Source organism: Anas acuta, chromosome 2, assembly GCF_963932015.1.
Source record: "Anas acuta chromosome 2, bAnaAcu1.1, whole genome shotgun sequence".
Taxonomy (NCBI): Eukaryota; Metazoa; Chordata; class Aves; order Anseriformes; family Anatidae; genus Anas; species Anas acuta.
The window spans coordinates 69,555,456-69,572,560 of NC_088980.1; the positions used below are offsets into that span (position 1 = coordinate 69,555,456).

General features: G+C 42.9%; 1 protein-coding gene across 3 annotated transcripts in view; it reads left to right on the top strand.

The window, feature by feature from the left end:
* Nucleotides 1-549: 549 nt before the first annotated feature.
* Nucleotides 550-17,105, top strand: part of F13A1 (coagulation factor XIII A chain) — a 65,483-nt gene continuing 48,927 nt past the window's right edge. Inside the window, exons 1-3 of one of the 3 annotated variants that reach the window (XM_068670798.1) lie at nt 550-672; nt 4,767-4,918; nt 11,111-11,299. In XM_068670798.1, coding sequence (XP_068526899.1) covers nt 4,768-4,918; nt 11,111-11,299 — 340 coding nt within the window. In that variant the 5' untranslated portion in view covers nt 550-672; nt 4,767. Of the gene's footprint in view, nt 673-3,739; nt 3,871-4,759; nt 4,919-11,110; nt 11,300-17,105 lie in introns of those variants that run through there. The other 2 variants (XM_068670797.1, XM_068670799.1) reach the window with 2 other exon arrangements.

A 17,105-nucleotide genomic window follows, 5' to 3' on the forward strand; every position in this document is an offset into this window, starting at 1 on the left:
TGCTTGTATGGATCTACAGTTTGAATTTAGGCTTGCAGTTTGGAACATTTTTTTATTTTTTTTTCAGAGTAGAGTTAAATTTCCTAAGCCACATTTTCCTAACAGAATGTGTGTATGAATATATAGATATGTATATATATTTTTTCCTGCAACAGAAACATTTGCAACAATATCATTTGAAAACTGGCCCTATATCCCCTGCTCCAAATGTTCCACCATCTGAAAAGCTGCCATTTTATCTCTCCCTGCCTCTGCCCCTCTTTCACACATACAGTCATGTATACACATGCCATGTTTCAGAGCTGGGCCTTCTGAATTTTTCAGCATTAACTCAAAATATACTTCTCCATGAGTGGTAGCCAGAGCTGTTACACACAGGCAGATATATTAGCTGTTTTTGGTTTTTAAGAAATCGAAAGCAAAATATGGAAACAAAACCACCAAATGAACATTTCTGACATTTGCTTCTGTTTAAAAATATCATTTTTTATTCGTATTTTCTTCTAGTGTCTGCTCTACTCTGCCTGCAGGCTTGGTAAAGCAAAGCATCATAGGAAGAGAGACATCAATTTCTGGGAGACAACTGATGATGTGGAGGGGGGGGAAGACAGACTTGATTTTCTAAGAAACTGTGCACAATCAGAAATAAAGCTTTGAGAAGACAGGAGAGAGGTAAGGGTATATTGCATGTAGAAAATTAAAGTAGAGAGTGTCTGGTTTATTGGAATAAGGATGATGTCTTTCCAGGGATGATTATGCACATGCTGTAGTTTAATGTCTCAATGCATCTGAATTCCCATCTAGACTTCAAATGGGCACAAGGGTAATATTAAAACAAAAACAAGAACGGAAAAAAAGGAAGACATGCTTGCAGAGCATTACAATGCTTAGCTGCTGCTGAGGAGTGCTCAGTGTAGCTAAAATAGTGGTAGGCAAAATATCCCTACTATCCAGCCGTTGGCACACAGCACAGCAAGCCATTTACATGAGCACCTGGCTGATCAGTTTGCTTGTGACAGTTCTTGGCACATCCTCTTCTCTGGTTTGGCTTCTCTAAAGCTTTATTGACTCTTGTGTTTTGTGGGATTTTCCCCCAAAACCTGTGTCTGGCATGGGGGTACTTGAAACAGCAACGCTGACTCTGATGATAACAGGAAACTGAATTTTGGATAACCTTCCACAGTGCAAGCTTTCCAGTCATTTAAGGGCTTTTCTGTGGTGATTAGGAAGAAGGGTTCTGTCATCCATCATCCAGGGTCCATTGCAGACAGTGAGAAGAGCATCCACAACTGCAAAGGTCTTGGGCAAAGGCCACGAGTGTTTGAAGGCTGTTTCTGAGAAATGGGCATGGACTCAACTCTTCTGCAGTGCAGAAGTAGCTTCATAAGGAAGGAGTGCTCTTTCACCGGTCATTCCAGAGCATCATTCATTAAATATAAGGCCCTACAGGAAAAACAGGCCTTTGTGTTCTCCGTTCCCCTCTTGCAGCAGCCCTGACGTCAGTAGTTTCGAACCATGGAAGTTAAATTAAGGCCAGTACAGTCCAATAGGCAAGGGAGAGCAAATGCTAGGAAGTCAAGGTAATGAGAAAATACCTGCCATCTGGAGCTGTCATAGGCACGAATTTACATCACTCCCCACAAAATAAATAAATTACAGCCTATAGAACATTACTCTCCCTGGACACAGAGCCCCGCTTCTGCTGCTGCTGCCAAAAATTTTGGTCTCCCTGCTTTCCCAGTGATCATCAGCTTCTTTCAAAAGCTCCAGAGAGACCTGGAGGGGCTCAGGGAGACATCTGCAACCGCTGGCTGCTTAAGCACAACGGCTGGGCTGGGATTGTTCGGCTGCATCCACTCGCTGCCTTTCTCGCTCTGACTGAAAGTTTTCCTCCCAGCTCTGACAGCACCGCAGCCACTCGGGGAAGCACATGACTGCCTCGGGAGATGGTGTTTCTTATTTGTGTTGCAGACCTCCAGCAGGCATGGCACCGAGGCAATATTTACATCAGTTTCTGTAACGTCATCACAGCAGCTGCAGTTTTGGGAACTGAAGCACTGGCTGGAAGTGGAAGGAGAGGCACAAGCACGCCACACAGAAATCAGACTGGAAAAACAGAAATTCAGCAACCAGCCTCCTCCCCCAGAAAGCTCATTGTGTTCCTGGGTGCCGGGGGCACTGCTTGCCCACCAGATGGTTACTGCAAGGACCATCTGCATAGAAGTGAGCCCGTGGAAATTGCAGTTCAGGATGACAACAGGACCGGGTCTCTCCCCATGGGGTGTCTGCACCCTTGGAGGAGCACAGCAGGAGAAGTGGAGTCTCCAGGCAAGGTTGCTTTCTGTGCTGTATGCCTAACAGCCTGCTGGAGGAACTGGGGGAGAGATTGAGCTCTTTGGCTATCAGACAGTGTAGCTCAATGCTCACGTGCAGATAGTGAAGCTGGCTCCAAAACCACTGCAGTCTGGTGCTGAGCCTTGGCAATCAGACCTAGCAGGCTCGCTAGCCTGGCTGCAACAGCGTACTTGTGCAGCAGTGCTGCTTCCAGGTCCCCTGTGGGCATCTCTGCCTTGTGCTGTGCCATGCATCTGTCCTGGCTTGTGTGGTCTCTACTAGGAAATTCACAGGGAGCTCCGATGGGGTCTTCTTTCAGATTTTTTATCTGTTGTTTCCCATTACAGGAATGCCATTCAATGCTCGCCTCTTCTGTCTCCTGGCTTGATTTCAGTGGCAGTAAATGAGCAGAGGTTTGAGGCTTCACTGATGTTATGTGTCTGGAAGCCATAGCTGGCTGAAAAAGGATGGAGTCCCATGCTGTGTCTCCTCACTCCTTCATCTGTAACTGAGGCAAATAAGTGCCCATGGCTACTCATGAATGTGTAAGAGGGGCTCTCCTCTGCCTGGTTTGTGTATATACCTCCATGTTCCTAGTAGACTTGTGCCTCTGCTACCAAGCAGCAACAGCTAACAGAGCAGTGGGCCTGAATTCTTCCTGGTGGACCTCTTTTATTCCATGCAGTTCCAGTGGTTTGTGGAGCTACATCTGACAGAGGATGTGTCAGACAGTCCCCCATTATGTTAGAGTTTAGTGGAACTGAACAAAGTTGGCACAGAGCTAAAATGCTTACCCCAGGTACTGCTCCAGACACAGTTTGTTAGGTTATATTATCATGTGTAAGAGCAGGAGGTCATCTGCCCCAGACAGAGCTGGTTGGTGCCAAGTGCCTTCACTCTCCTGAGCTGCACATGGGTTCAGGGAAGAGGTCCCTTCTGCTGAGCCACCAATGAGCTCTACATGCCCGTGTGCCCCAGAGTCCTCTGAAAGGACTACTGTGAGGCACCAGGCAGAGGAACCATCACTGTGTCTACTTTAAAATACTCTGAAAATGAACATCTAAAGTTGCAGTACAGGCACCCCAAGATAGAGATACCATTAAAGATTGGCAACTTGGTGAGTATGGCTTCTTGGTCTGTGTCCCACAGAAAATCCCTTCCAGTCTCACACTTCATATGCTCTTGTGCCTTGAGAAACTCTACTCTGTCTCTCTAAGAACTGAAACTACAGTGACCAAGCTGTTTCCTTAGCCCGAGTGCTCTGAAATGCTCCTGATGAGTGGGGTTGGGGTAAGATAGGCAGAGAGAGGGAGGGAGGAAGCAAAGATGTGCCAGCAGTGGTGGCAGATCCTCGGAGGTGGTGTGGGGAGGGCTTGGCAACACTGTCAGCACTGTCCTATTGCAACAGGAGGGAGGAGGATATACAGAGGTTACTTAAAAGCCCTCAGCTTTTTCCAAGCTTCTATTTCACGTCAGAAAATCTGCAAAGGAGAAGACAAAAAAAAAAAAAAAAAAAAAAGACTATCTGAAAAGAAGGTACTCTTGCTAACTAGGAAACTTCCTTTAAGAGCTTGCTGCTATTAAATAATTGCTGTATTTTGAATTGGTGTTTTCAGGAGCTTTGGGAAGGAGCTATGTTCTCAGCCATGAATATTTTCTTAGATGGCTGGCACGGCTTTTTCATTGCTACATGCTCACACTGAAATAGATGTGAAAGCAGTTTTGACTAGCTCAAAAAGAAGTCTCTGATCAACCTACATCTGAGATTTCCCTTAAGGTTGTTAGTGGGAGAGAAATAACTGGATAAGTGCTTTTTTTCTTTCATTTTTTTTCTCTCTCTTTCTCAAAAGTGGATTCTCTGTATGCAGAAGTTAGCCTTTAGGGTGTTTATGTGCATAGAGACAAAAATACAATATTCCAGTAATCATCCACAGACTGTTGTGGGCTGTAGTGTTTAGGATGATTGCAATATAACTTAGAATGTAATTTTTATTAGGGGTAGGTGGTGTGTGATGTATTTCCTGGGAATATAATTTGCAATTTAGGACGCAATAATGTTGTTTTGGAGGGCAGGAAAGCCGATGATTTTCCACATTTTTACCTGGATTTCCCAAATGTTTTTAATGCCTTGCTTCTCTTAGACAAATACTTCACTGTAAGGCTTTCCTTTCTTCCTTCCACCCCCTTCTTCTCTTATTCATGTGTTTTCACAAACACAAAATGCTTTCCAATCCTTAGAGAGCTGTACTCCATCATTAGACTGATGTTTTTTGCCTCTCAGTTTTTATTTATGTGATTCTAAAAATGTGTAGCTCACTGGCACCCCACACTGTTTCTGGTTTCTCCCATCTTACATGTGCCATGCTGTCTCATATTTGCTTTCTCCTTGCACTCTTTCTTTCTTACATGATATTACAACATTTTTAATACAGGATGTCTGAACCAACAAGCACCGACAAAGAGAAGAAAAAACCTCCATTGAATGGGAGAAGAGCCCTCCCATCAAACAACTCCAATGCTGAAGAAAATGAGGTCCCTGAAATGGATGCTTTTGGATTGATACCTAGAGGATTTAATCCAAAAGGTACAGTGTACAATTAAGACATAAATCTACTTTTACGTCTTCCATTCTTACCTCTGTCTAGGTCTGTGAATCACAACCTGAACACTTCTTGCATAGTATTGTAATCTGAGTCCTACATACTTCTACAGTTTTTTACATGTTTTGATCTCAGATAGTTTATTGCTGCCCAAGAAAAAAAAAAAAAAAAAAAAAGAAAAGTAAAAACACCTGTCTGTGTGGAAATGTTACCTTAAGTGATGGGCAGGGAAAATTAGGCATGGAGAAGTTGAGCGATTGGTTTTCAGCTTGAACTTTGGGAGTGGTTAAAAGGCAAGAATAGGTTTTCCCAGTTTGATTATAATCACAGAGTAAATTTAGGAGGAATTCCTCTTGTCTTTTAAATTTGTGGGTGACAGTTCAAGGGCTGGGCTCGGTGAAGGCTCCACTTTGCAGAGCTTGCAGCAGGGTGTCATTGAACATCTGTAGTTGGAGAATACAAATATGAATGTAGTTTCCTAACCAAAGTCATCATTACCTGTCACTGCTGCCAGTAAACGTGGTCCTGTCACTGTTCCTCCTAACTCTTGGCCAGCCCCTTTCCTCCAAGAAATTGGTGGTGAAGCAGGTCAGGACACTGGGTTAAAACCAGGCATTTTTGACAGGAGAAGATGTAGAATAGAAAGTTTAATTTAGTAGGGTCTGGTTCCAGTTTCACCTGGCTCATCTGTTGGCTTCAGGCATGGCTGTGGCAGCACTGGGGTGAAGGGAGCAGCAGGAGCTTCGCCTTTTAATGGCTCTTCTGGTTTGTACAGTCTTGAACTGACTGTGAAGCTGCTGCACAATGTTTTTGCTAGATGTTCTAGATGTTCATCTCACTCATAAAAATGACTAAGGGTATAAAAGGAATCCACAAATTGTTAATAATACTCCTGTGAAAAGCGTCTCAGTTTTTTGGTTGGGATAACAAAACAGTATCATTCGAGGGATAGGCAAATCAGAATGCATTATCGATGCCAAATTTTTTGAGTGAAACTGAAAAAACATAAATAATATTTGGTTTAGAAGAAAATACAATTGGCTTCTGAATGAATCACCAAGCAAATTATATTAATGTTTGGCCTGTTTGAGGTTAACAGCAGAACCTATTGAACGTGGCCACTAATAGTAGCAAGAGGTAATAATACTTAGTACTCATATGGGACTTTTCATCAAAGGTTAAAAGAGTGCTTAATAAATGTAGACAAGCATTAAGTGCTACATTTTACACATTGGGAAACAGGCAAAGAGATTTTCAGTGACAAGGACAGAATTTTATTAAAAATCATTATTTCTGTAATTCTAATAATATGCCTTAAGCACATGTCCCTCCACTTTATTACACGCACATATCTTTAAAAACCATTTCTTTAGAAAAATGCCTAAGCAAACCAACTGGCATGTTAAGACTGTAGAAACTTTGCTTGAACTTCTTCAAACAACCCTGTAGCTCTGGGGAAAGTAAGGGTGTTTAAAGTGTCAAATGTAATGTAAGGTCTTGACTGGGTATCCTATCAAGCCCATTATTCTCACCGTGGCTGGAGATGTGTAAGGGTGTGTGGTACCTTGGAAGGAATGCAGCTTATAGCTAAAACCCACCAGTACCAGGGGAAAGATTCATATTGCTTTTTGATGTGCTTTATATGAGGCTCTGAAAGATGTGTGGTGCTGGTACACAGGAGCCTCTTGCTTCTCAGAAATGCAATGGAAACAGGAATGTGAGGTCAAGCGTGTTGAGGCAGAAGCCTGCCATGTGCTTAAGGTGATTCTTAAGGTCAGGTAGGTGAGAAAAACAGCCCTTGTCCAAAGCAAGAGTTTGTGTGGGCATAGGATCAGCTTGACTATGGGACTGGTATGGCTGAAAAAAAAAAAGAAAGTTTGAGCATAATGGCAAAATTCACTGTATGGATGGATCAGCTCTGCTATGCAGTCCAGCACTGCGATGCTTGTAGCAATAACATGCAAGGGATGACCTGAATGGGGGGGAAAGGGAAGAGAATGAGCCATAGCAGCATTCCTGTTTCACTGCACATCAGCTGTGATCTACTCCTGTGATGCCAGCTGATGTATGTGTGGTCCTGGACACACCATTTTGGGATAGGATGTTTAAGTTGCCTGTCAGAGCACGTTAAAGGTTTATAGCCAAATGCTTTCCACACGCAGCTCAGACTGGGATTTGCGTTCAGGAGCTGAACCTGCCCAGAGTACTTGCAGCACTCGGGGATAAAGTGAGTCTGCAGGCAGAGCTGGAGCAGCAGGGCACAGCAGGGCAAGGCATGTCCTTGCAGAGGATTGCTTGTGCCACTTCCTTTCCCTTCTCCTTCTATACTTCTTACTTCTGGGTTGTCCAAGCCTTTTGTAGTGATTCTCATATCTCCTTTCCCTAACACCCTGATAAAAGCAGGCAAATGCTTTTATCTCAGCTTTTACAAGTAAGGTGTTTTATAATCTTTGGGGTAGGATGAGACATCTGCTGTAAACATTTAAATGTTGGTGTCTTCAGCTGTGTCAGATGACAGCCAACACACAGGCAGCCCAGGTGAAGGTGAGGACATAGTTTGACTGGACATCATGCCCTGGTATTGCTTCCAGGGTACCTTTCTCTCAGCTCCACTGGCTGCAGCAACCAGATCTCACTGGTTTATGTATCAGGCTCACATCATTCAGATGCCTAAATTTAAAGGACTCAGTCTTGAGCTGAATCCTGCCCTTGATCTGTGCGGTGTAGGTGTCTACAGCTGAGCTAGTCACCCTTGTTTCCCTTGACAGCCAACAGAGAGAAACAGGCATTTTTAGGGTGTGATTCATTTGACCTATTTTAGCTACTACTCTAGGATGAGGTAAACGCCGAGCTTGACTAGCTCTCTGCTGACACCCACTTCTACGCCGCTGAATCACAGCCGGGGCGACTGGTGGAGGCTGCAGGGACAGCTGTCTTCCCAGCCAGGTCAGTGGGCTGCCTGCTGCAGGCTGCTTGCTGCAGGCTTCCTTAGCAAAGAGCCTGTGTCTGTGAGGACGCCTGTGCTGCTTCCTCCCCCTGGCTCTTCCTAGCCAGCTCATCTCACCACATCGTGTTATGAGTGGGCCTGACACGTACAGCCTGCTCGGTGGGAGGACACAGCCTTGCGGCCGCACGGCCCACAACCTCCACATGCGCCCACCTTTGCAAAGTTTAGGGACTCACCGAGGAATCGTGCTTCTCCTGATAGCAGAGTGATGGACACCTCCTTTGGAAACTCCTACTGCTTGGTCTGTAATCCAGAGCCCTTTCTCTCTGGGTCTCCAAGAAACCCTGATGTTTGAAGGCTATTCTTGGTATAGAAAAGCAGCTCAGGCTTGTGCTCATTTTTTTCCATGCAAATTTAACATTACAAAAGCTTTAAAAAATATTAGTCTGCTGCATCTTTTGCAGGAAGCTTACTTGCATGAAATAGTGGATGAGGCTGTGAGCAAACCATCACAGTCTGGATTTCAAAAGGAGCCTTCGATGGCTGCCTACTCCTCACAAACAGATGAGCAGTGAAGCACACAGTGCCTGGACCCTTCCTTTAGATGACATCTCCCCTCCTGGTGATGATGTTCATGCATCCCATTACCCTGCTCACATTTTGTCCTCTGTAATTATCATTACTGTAATTAACACAGGCTCAGTCACAGGTCATCTTCATTTGGCGAGCTCAGAGAAGTTCATTTTAACACTGAGAGTAGGAGTGAAATGTGTTTTATGCAGATGTGCATGGCTGTGTTTTGACAGGAGCCTTGTAAAGTCCTGGGAAAAATGAAGCAAACGCTGAGCTGACACCCTGGGGTGACTTAGCTTTGTAGTTCCTTGAAGGGGCAAACTTGCAAACGAAGGGCAGGGTCTTTTGTTTCAGAACACAAGATGAAAACACAACAAATGTTCAAAAGAATTTTTATGCCTCCCTGGAAGCGAGAAGAATCTGAGCCAAACTTACTGATAGTTTCACTTCTCACAGAGCTGCAATATGAAACTTTTACATAGAATGTTTTCAGGGTGGGGTTGGGAGAGAAAACAGGAGAGACTTCCCCCTGCCCTGTCTTCACAGCCCTCCAGGAAATTTGTGCCTCACATAATTTAATTATGAGCTTTGTCAGCATTATTATGAGGGAACACGGGTAAGTTTTGCAGGGAGGGAGGCAAAGACGTTCCCCATTTCATAGAGGGTCAATGAGAGTGATTTCTGAGCAAAAAGCATTTACAGTTTCACACAAGAACCATCTCTATTACTTTAGCCAGCACTAAAGCCAGTGGGGATCTACAAAAGTTACTCCAGAAGCCTAGAGAATTGAGCAGAGAATAACAATAACATTGCCATGGGACTTTAAGCCTGTCTCAGCCTTTCTGCAGATGAGGTTGACAGGAGGCAAATGGTTTTTGCTTCAGTTCTATAGAGCTTTTCCATGAAAGGATCTTTATCTTGGCATGTCCTCGGGCAGTTTCCTTTCCTTTTGTTTCCCACAGGGCAGGTTATGAGCAGCTGGCGGTGACAATGCACCAGAGGGACCAGATCCTGCTGCCCATATTTACCTCCTTTCCAACAGCTGTCACCCAGAGCCCAGGCTGGGTGACTCGGCTGGGGCAAGAGAAGAACCACTCTGCTGCCCAGGGCATTGCTGCCCATGCACTCCACTAATGTTTTGAACACATGCCTGCAGAAGGACAGGGCTAATGCCCACGCTACTGCAGCCTGGAGGCTACACACCAGATAGGCAGCGGCTCTACTGCTTGCCCAGAGCCTGCCTGCCTGCTGTGTCTTCCTGCCTCCAGGGAAAAGCTGTGCACAAAGCCATTTTCTGAGGTTCTGTGAAATGGGCCATGTTTAGCTCTCAGCAGTTTGGATATCCGACTCATTCGCTGAGTGCATCATTCCTGCTCACAGTGTACTCAGTAGCAGGCCAAATTAGCTACCATTGTGAGTACACACAGCTCTACCAGCTGCTGTAAGTGTGCACCTCTTTTTGCCAGGCATGAGTTTGGCTCTGTAGCATCAGTATAAAATGCAGAAATTAGCTAGTTTCTAACTGTCAGCACCTGGAAATGCAAGCCGAGAGCTGCAAATCAACCTTCACTCTTCTGTCTCTCTCTCTGTGGCAATAATGGTCCTCCTGGCAGAGTTCTCCTGCTTATCTATCCAAACATGTAGGAAAAATGATGTCCAGTTCATTTTGATGTGCTTGCTCACTGTTTGCTGGAACTGGCTGTGAAACTAGCGAATACATACAACTTAAATGTGTGCATGGAAAGAGCTGTTGTGTGAGAAACCTCCCAGTGCGAAGATTCCCAGTGTAGTAGTCATGCAGCTGGTGGTGACTGCCAGTGCCTTTGGCTATCCCAGTGCCTCTTCACACTGGTCATTAGCTGAGCAGGCTAACTTCTGGCATCTATAACCCTTCAGATAGCTCTGATTTGAAGGGAGTGAGGCGTGTACTTTGCCTGTGCACGTTATAGATACCCACTGCTGTTAGCCTATAACTTTATACTGTAATTATATACTGTAATGTCGTATTGAGTTTTCATAAAAGATGCTAATAGCAGTGGAGGTGTTCTGAGAAGCTGAGTCTAGACACATACAGTACACTAAAGCCTTATTTAATACAGACATCCAAGCTCTCATCTGCATGTAAGATCATTAACTGCCTCTCATGCTCTGCAGCACTTGGTAGCAGTCATACTTTATAAACATTAATGTATTTAGGCATAAAAAAAAAAAAAAGAAGTGAATTTTGTGTTTTACAAATGGAGAGCTGCAAGAAGGGAGACATGAAGCCACAGCTGTCAAAGGCCCACTCATTATACTGGCAAACTAGTGTCAGTGAGGTGCAGACTCTCAGAAAGCTGATGCCAAAGGAAAGACAGAGCACAGCTCTCCCTGGGTGCATTCAGCTTTCACCCCATAGGAACCTGCACTTTCCACAATTGCTTTCATCAGTCACTAGAAGCCTTACAGCCTCTGCAACAACAGCAGGTGGACGGAGAAGTTTCAGTCCATAAAACCCTGCTTGGACAGGAAGGTGTGAGCCTCAAACAGATCCAACGTGCTCCACTTGCTGTTGTTTCTCAATGAGGCAGTGCTGGGGAAGTGAAGGACAGGGCCTTTAGTGATGGTGATATCAAGACTGTGACTTTTCTCTCTGCTCATTTGTATGCCTCTGCAGATTACCTGCGTGTTGTGGACATTCATATGTTCAAGGAACCCTATGAGATTAACAAGCAGCAGCACCATACTGACAAGTACTACAACCCCAAACTGATAGTGCGTCGAGGGCAGCCTTTCCAAATCCAGATCGACTTCAACCGACCCTACAAGCCAGAGACAGACCAATTCTGGCTGGAGTATTTGATAGGTAAGTCCCTGGCAAAAGCTGTTTTTTCAGCAAAGTAAGTCTGAAGAGCCTCTTATTAACAGGAACACATCAGTACTTAATGTCTAGGTCTTTTCCGGTTATGATTGATAAACCATAAAAATATGGTTAATCAAAGGCAAAGAAATGTTTTTCTAAACAGGCTGTGAACCCTTGATCAAGAAAGAATCAACTGAATTACTTCTGAGAGAAGCAGGAGCAGTATTTTGGGGCTTTTTGTTTAGCAAGAAGCTGTACTTTATTGAGCTTTCAAAGATATCTGTGTAATATCATATGGCAATGCTGAAAGGTAGGTGGAACAGGAAACATCTATCATTACTGTTTTGGAGATGCAGGGAGGAGGAGTCTCTTGTTTGAGGTGGGAGAGATGCTGTGTATGAACTGAGATAACAAAATGTTGAATACACAACAGGGAAAAATTAAGCAGTGTGGAAGAACTGAAGGCCTTATCATTTCATGGCCTACATTTGGAGCCAACCTGCTAACCAGGGAAAAGATTTAGAGATTGTAGCATTAGACCAGAAACCTGCTTGGGATCATATCAGACACCTTCTTGATTTACTTCAAAAAGAGCCAAGAAAACATTTTTTTTTCTTCTTACCAGGAGATCTTCCTCAGAGATCTAGATCCTAATGTACCCGTAGGCTTATAGAAGGTATAGGACTACACTTATAGGACTAAGGGCATAACCTAGCTAGAGAAGGGGAAAAGTATTTGATAGGCTGTGGCTTATTGCAGTGCTCCGAAGATGGCCCCACAAAATGCTGTTCCAGACATCACAGTTCTGGGAAAGCCCTGGTTTCATCCAGAATGATCTGTGAGTTTCTGTGTCAAGACATCAGTGTTCCAACTATAAACTCTTAAAAATAGGTTTGAATTGATGTTGCAATTTACTTTCCTGAGAGATACAGTTCCAAAATTTGTAACATCGATTTTTTTTTCTACCACTGAGTTATGATGATGTGGACATTTATTAGATTTGTTGCCTTTTAAAGCTAGATGGGCGTTTATCTCTTAAACATATGTGCAGAGAAAAGGTTACTGTCTGCACTTTTTTTTTTTTTTTTCTCCATGGGTCTCTTCTTTCTAACTTAAATTAGGGTTGGGAGGCATGTTATGACAGTCCAGTGAGTGATTGGCTGAACAGCCACAAACGCCTTTAAAAATTTAATATGCATAAATATCATTAGTTCTTTTGGGATTTAATTAAATTCAAGACTGTTCCCTTAATCTTTATATGTTTAAAACAAACAGCTGTAGCAAGAAGTGGAAAATGGAACATTTGTTTTTTATTGCATTGTGTGCTGTTTGCGTTTGTTTTAATCCGATATTCTATATTGGAAGAAGAAATTTAACATTTCTTTCGATGTTGCACAGTCCACTTAAGACAAGCTATTTGTTTATTTTTGTGTTGCTCTTTCCTAACACACTTTTGTCTGCAGTTTTACCCTGAATCTCTAAACCTGAATAAAAAAACCTGCATCCTCAGCCACATCAGGAATAGCATTAAACACAGCCTTAGCCAGGACAGATTTTGCAACAAACTCAGTAATGAATGATGATTTTGGAGCCAGCCCTGGGTGTGTAGTTGAATTCTCTTTCCCTCCTCATTCTTCACTGTTACTCTCTCTTCTGTGAAATGGGAACAGCAGCACTGATGTCCCATGTGTGGTGACAGGAAATCATCTGAAAAGTGCTGCATAATCAGGCTACAATACAGTACTATTGCCCTCTCCTGTTTTTTAAGTGTCTGCTTCTGTGAGCACCACTGCCCTCTTGCTGGAAGGAATTTAGCTCACAGATATTCAACTAGGAGTTGAGATGTTCAAGCTCCTCTTCTAGGAATCAGTTAATATGTAGTGTTCCATGATTGCTTCTCTTTATGCACATGTGGTCAAAATACAGTGCATCTGTCCTCAGAGGCTAGTAACAGAAAGCAAAATAACATTCCTGCAATGAGAAGGAGATTTAGGGTGCTGCAATCACTTCATCCAGAGGTGATCTGTTTGACTCTTGCTACCTCTCCTTCTAGTGGCAAGTCCAATGTTTAGTGCCCTTATGGGGAGAAGGAGGAGATTTCTCATGCTTAGGAATGGGCGCTGAATGCTGAAGGTTTCAGTGCTGTGCTGTCAGATCATTGCACAGAGATGTGCCTCGTTTATACCCAGTATTGTTTGTCTGCCTGAAGAGTGGGCATTCACCTGCCATAATGTCAGTTGCCTGAAAACTAGCACCCAGTCCAGAAACATTGCCTAGGCTGCCTTTGTAAGCAGAGGAAGCAATCAGGCACCTCCAGGTGGCAGTTTAGCCCTGCTGTCTTGAAACGGGAGGAATTCTCTTCTGGATATTTTGTCTTCCTGTGTTGACTCTACTCCACAGACTAGATTTTGGTCTTAAGATCACTAAAGACAGGGGAGGTGAATCCTACCCTTCCGTACAATCAGGCAGAAGCTACACCTAAGGAATGGCTCAGACAACAGCCTTACAGTAGATGCAGCTTGAATGTTTTTTCAAAGAAGTCACGGAGATGCCTGCTCGAAAGTACTGAGTTTGAGAGTTAAAGTGATGGACATGAAGAAGTACTGGCAGGCTGTTGTAAAATCAGCTTTCCAAGGAGCTCTTGGTGTGCCTGAGCAGTGGATTGCAAACCGTACAGCAGAACTGTAGAATATCTAGGTTGGAGAGACCTCTGGAGGTCTCATGTCCAAGCCTTTGCTCAAAGCAGGTCCAGCTTGCTCAGGCTGCTCAGGGCCTTGCCCTGGGGGCAGTTTTTTTGTATACCAAGGGTGAAGAGATTACCCCTGGCAATGTGGACCAGACTGTCCATGAGATGTAGGATCTTTGGTGTGTTTCAATGTGTTTTAAGGTACAAAGAAACTTTTGGTAGGGACAGCTAGCGCTGGCTCCCAGGGAATTTGGCTGGAGCTGAGAAAACATCTGTTTTAGCTGGGCTGTGCCTGCAGCAAGTACTGTTTATACAAAGTTATTCAGAAATTATTAGTCCCCAGCCCTTGAAGTTTCCCAGCACTGACATTAATCCATCACAGAATTGTTATCCATTGAAGACTAATTTTGCTCCTGAAAAAATACAATGATGGTAATGGCTTGGTACTCTGTGTATGCAGAGCTTTTCTATTTCCTTTATTCCCTAAAATTTAGTTTTTACATCTCTCTCTCTTTTTTTTTTTTTTTTTTTTTTTTTTTTTTGTTCCTAATTTTGCTTCCTTTGCATCATTAAAAAGATGATTAATGAAGCAAGTAGAGACTGCTTAATCCTTCTAATAGATAATGAATGAAGGGTACCTGGGACAAATTCTTCTTGCGTCATATGAAATTGGGTCCCAAACACTCACAGAACAATCTTTAGTATAATTTTTTTTAATCCACAGTCCATATAAAAACCATTCACACAGAGACTAGAATTCATAGGATTAAATTTACAGACAAATATATGTGTGTAAATATATAAATACTTCACCCAATCTCTTGAAAGAAATTTTGACTGACTTCCTTCGGGGAGGATTCCTTAAAACTAAAGTCCTTTTTGCCTTAACAGACTGTTTTCCATAGAGTAATCATCAGTGAAACTGGCTGAAGTGCTAACATGTGAATTACTGTAATTCAGTTTCTCATATAATGCTTCATTAAATGAGGACTGTAAATGTCTGCCAAAGTATAGAAAAAAAATGAGTGTACCAAAAATCCACATGGAAAAATATCCACATATAAAGAGCGATGGGATATTATCCCAGTTCTTTCGCTGGATTGCAGCCCTGCTTCAGTACCAGTGGTTTGGGAGCTGCTCCATCACCACATATTTCCTTTCTTGCAGTCTGCTTCCTGGCTTTAATGAGAAGAAAGGTGAACATTACCTCTTGGGAAATACTCATTTTATTGGCCTGGGGATGAGATAAAAGAGCCATTCAATTTGAACAATTTTGGTTTGCTTGGAGACCTGGGGAATCCAGAGGAGCCAATGAATCCTTCACCCATCTTGATCCCTCCCAGCTCCCACCCGCATGGTGACTGGCTACTTTGTGCAGCTCTTGGTTGTACACTGTGCAGGGTTCAGCCTGTCTGAGCATGGCACACCTGGGGCAGCCAGCCTGGCATGAGTGCTGCAGTTTCCACAATCATTGCTGCACTGGCAGTGACTTCTCTGAAAAGCAGATGTATGATTAGATGGGCTTATACAGCCTTCAATCTTGCTTTTAATAGTAGTTTCCTGTACAAGGTTGTAAATCCTAGAGAGCTTGATGAGTTTATATGGTACATCCTTACTCTAATGATACATTTCCCCACACCCTCATAAATTGTTGTCTATTTGCATTTTCCTTAAATGGCTTCATAAATCCATATATATTGGTCTAGTCCTAAATATTATTATGAACCTTTTATTCACTGGCATACTCCTCAAATAATCATAGATCCCAGTCCTCTAAGCTACTATCACCTTTCCACACATTTGGGCACCCACGTACCTGCCCGTATATACTTCTCAGGCTATAAATCATCAGCTTCTGGACTGAGATGAGACTGGAGATGTACTGTTCCTTTTTCTACAATCCCAGGCCAGGTCCATAGGACTAGCTATAAACAGATGAAAATAGCTAAGAATAAAAGATGTTAGAGCTGATCCCATATTTAGGTGACACCAAATTCCCGCCTATAGTCAGAAGCACATTTGAGTTCAACTGAGTAACCAGGGGTACAATGATGATCACCTCAGAATCAATGGTACCCTATTTTCCTGTTTAACAGAAAACAACAAAAAAAGAATAGATATAGAAAATTAGATGATGTGAACACAGAGACTGCTGCCTTTCTCACATTGACTTCTGTTTTCTCAAGATGGCCCCATTTTGAGGAAGAAAGAGTAATTTATTAGCAGTGGAGCACAATTCCTAGCAATTGATTCCAGGGAGAGAAAAGACCTGTTTGTCAGCTCTTAGCAAAGAAAAACAAAACTCTCCGCTTGTTGAGTGAAGGCATTAGGGTATTTCTTTTCTCCCCTCTGGAATTCCCATCCCGGTCCTGGAGGAGCAGAGAGGAGGGAGTTCCTTGAGATGCTCCATGAATTTTCTATTTCAAAGGGATCTTCATTCTGCTCTTCTTTTGCACTGCTGCAGCAATATCAAGTGGCATTTAAAAATCTAGCTGTATTTTTCAATGCTTTTTAATAGCTAAGGCACATGACTCCAATGTGTGTTTTACAACTGTAAAGTACTCTTAACATACACTCCTGGGACAAAGTGGTCAGATGTTAAGGATTCCTATCTGGAGCCATAAGCAAAAATTATTTGAAGATATTTAAATTTCCTATGTTTCCAAGTTTGTATGCAGCACTTATGAAGGCAATGGGATTTGATGATGGAAGGGAACCAGATGCAATTATTAAAGCAGTGACTTAGAGACACTGCTGTTTGTTTGTTTGTTTTGTTGTTTTTGTGTGTGTGTGTGTTTTATTTTTATTTCATTTTTATTTTTATTTTTATTTAAAAAATTATGTATAAGTTTATCGTTCTTGCTTGTTATTTGGGATTATTTTTTTTTATTACAGCATCTCTTTTCTTTCTTTTTTCATTTTTTCCTTTCTTCTTCCCTGTCATCCCACTGCCTTCTTTCTCCTCTCTCTTTTTTTTTTTATCTTTTTCTCTCCCTCCTTCTCCTTCTCCTTCCTTTCCTTCTTGTTCTTCTTTACTGTATTTTCAAGCTCCAATATATTTATCAACCTGTCACAATTATTTTATTTCCAGAGCTGGCAATGAGATAGATTTGCTGCTGTTTG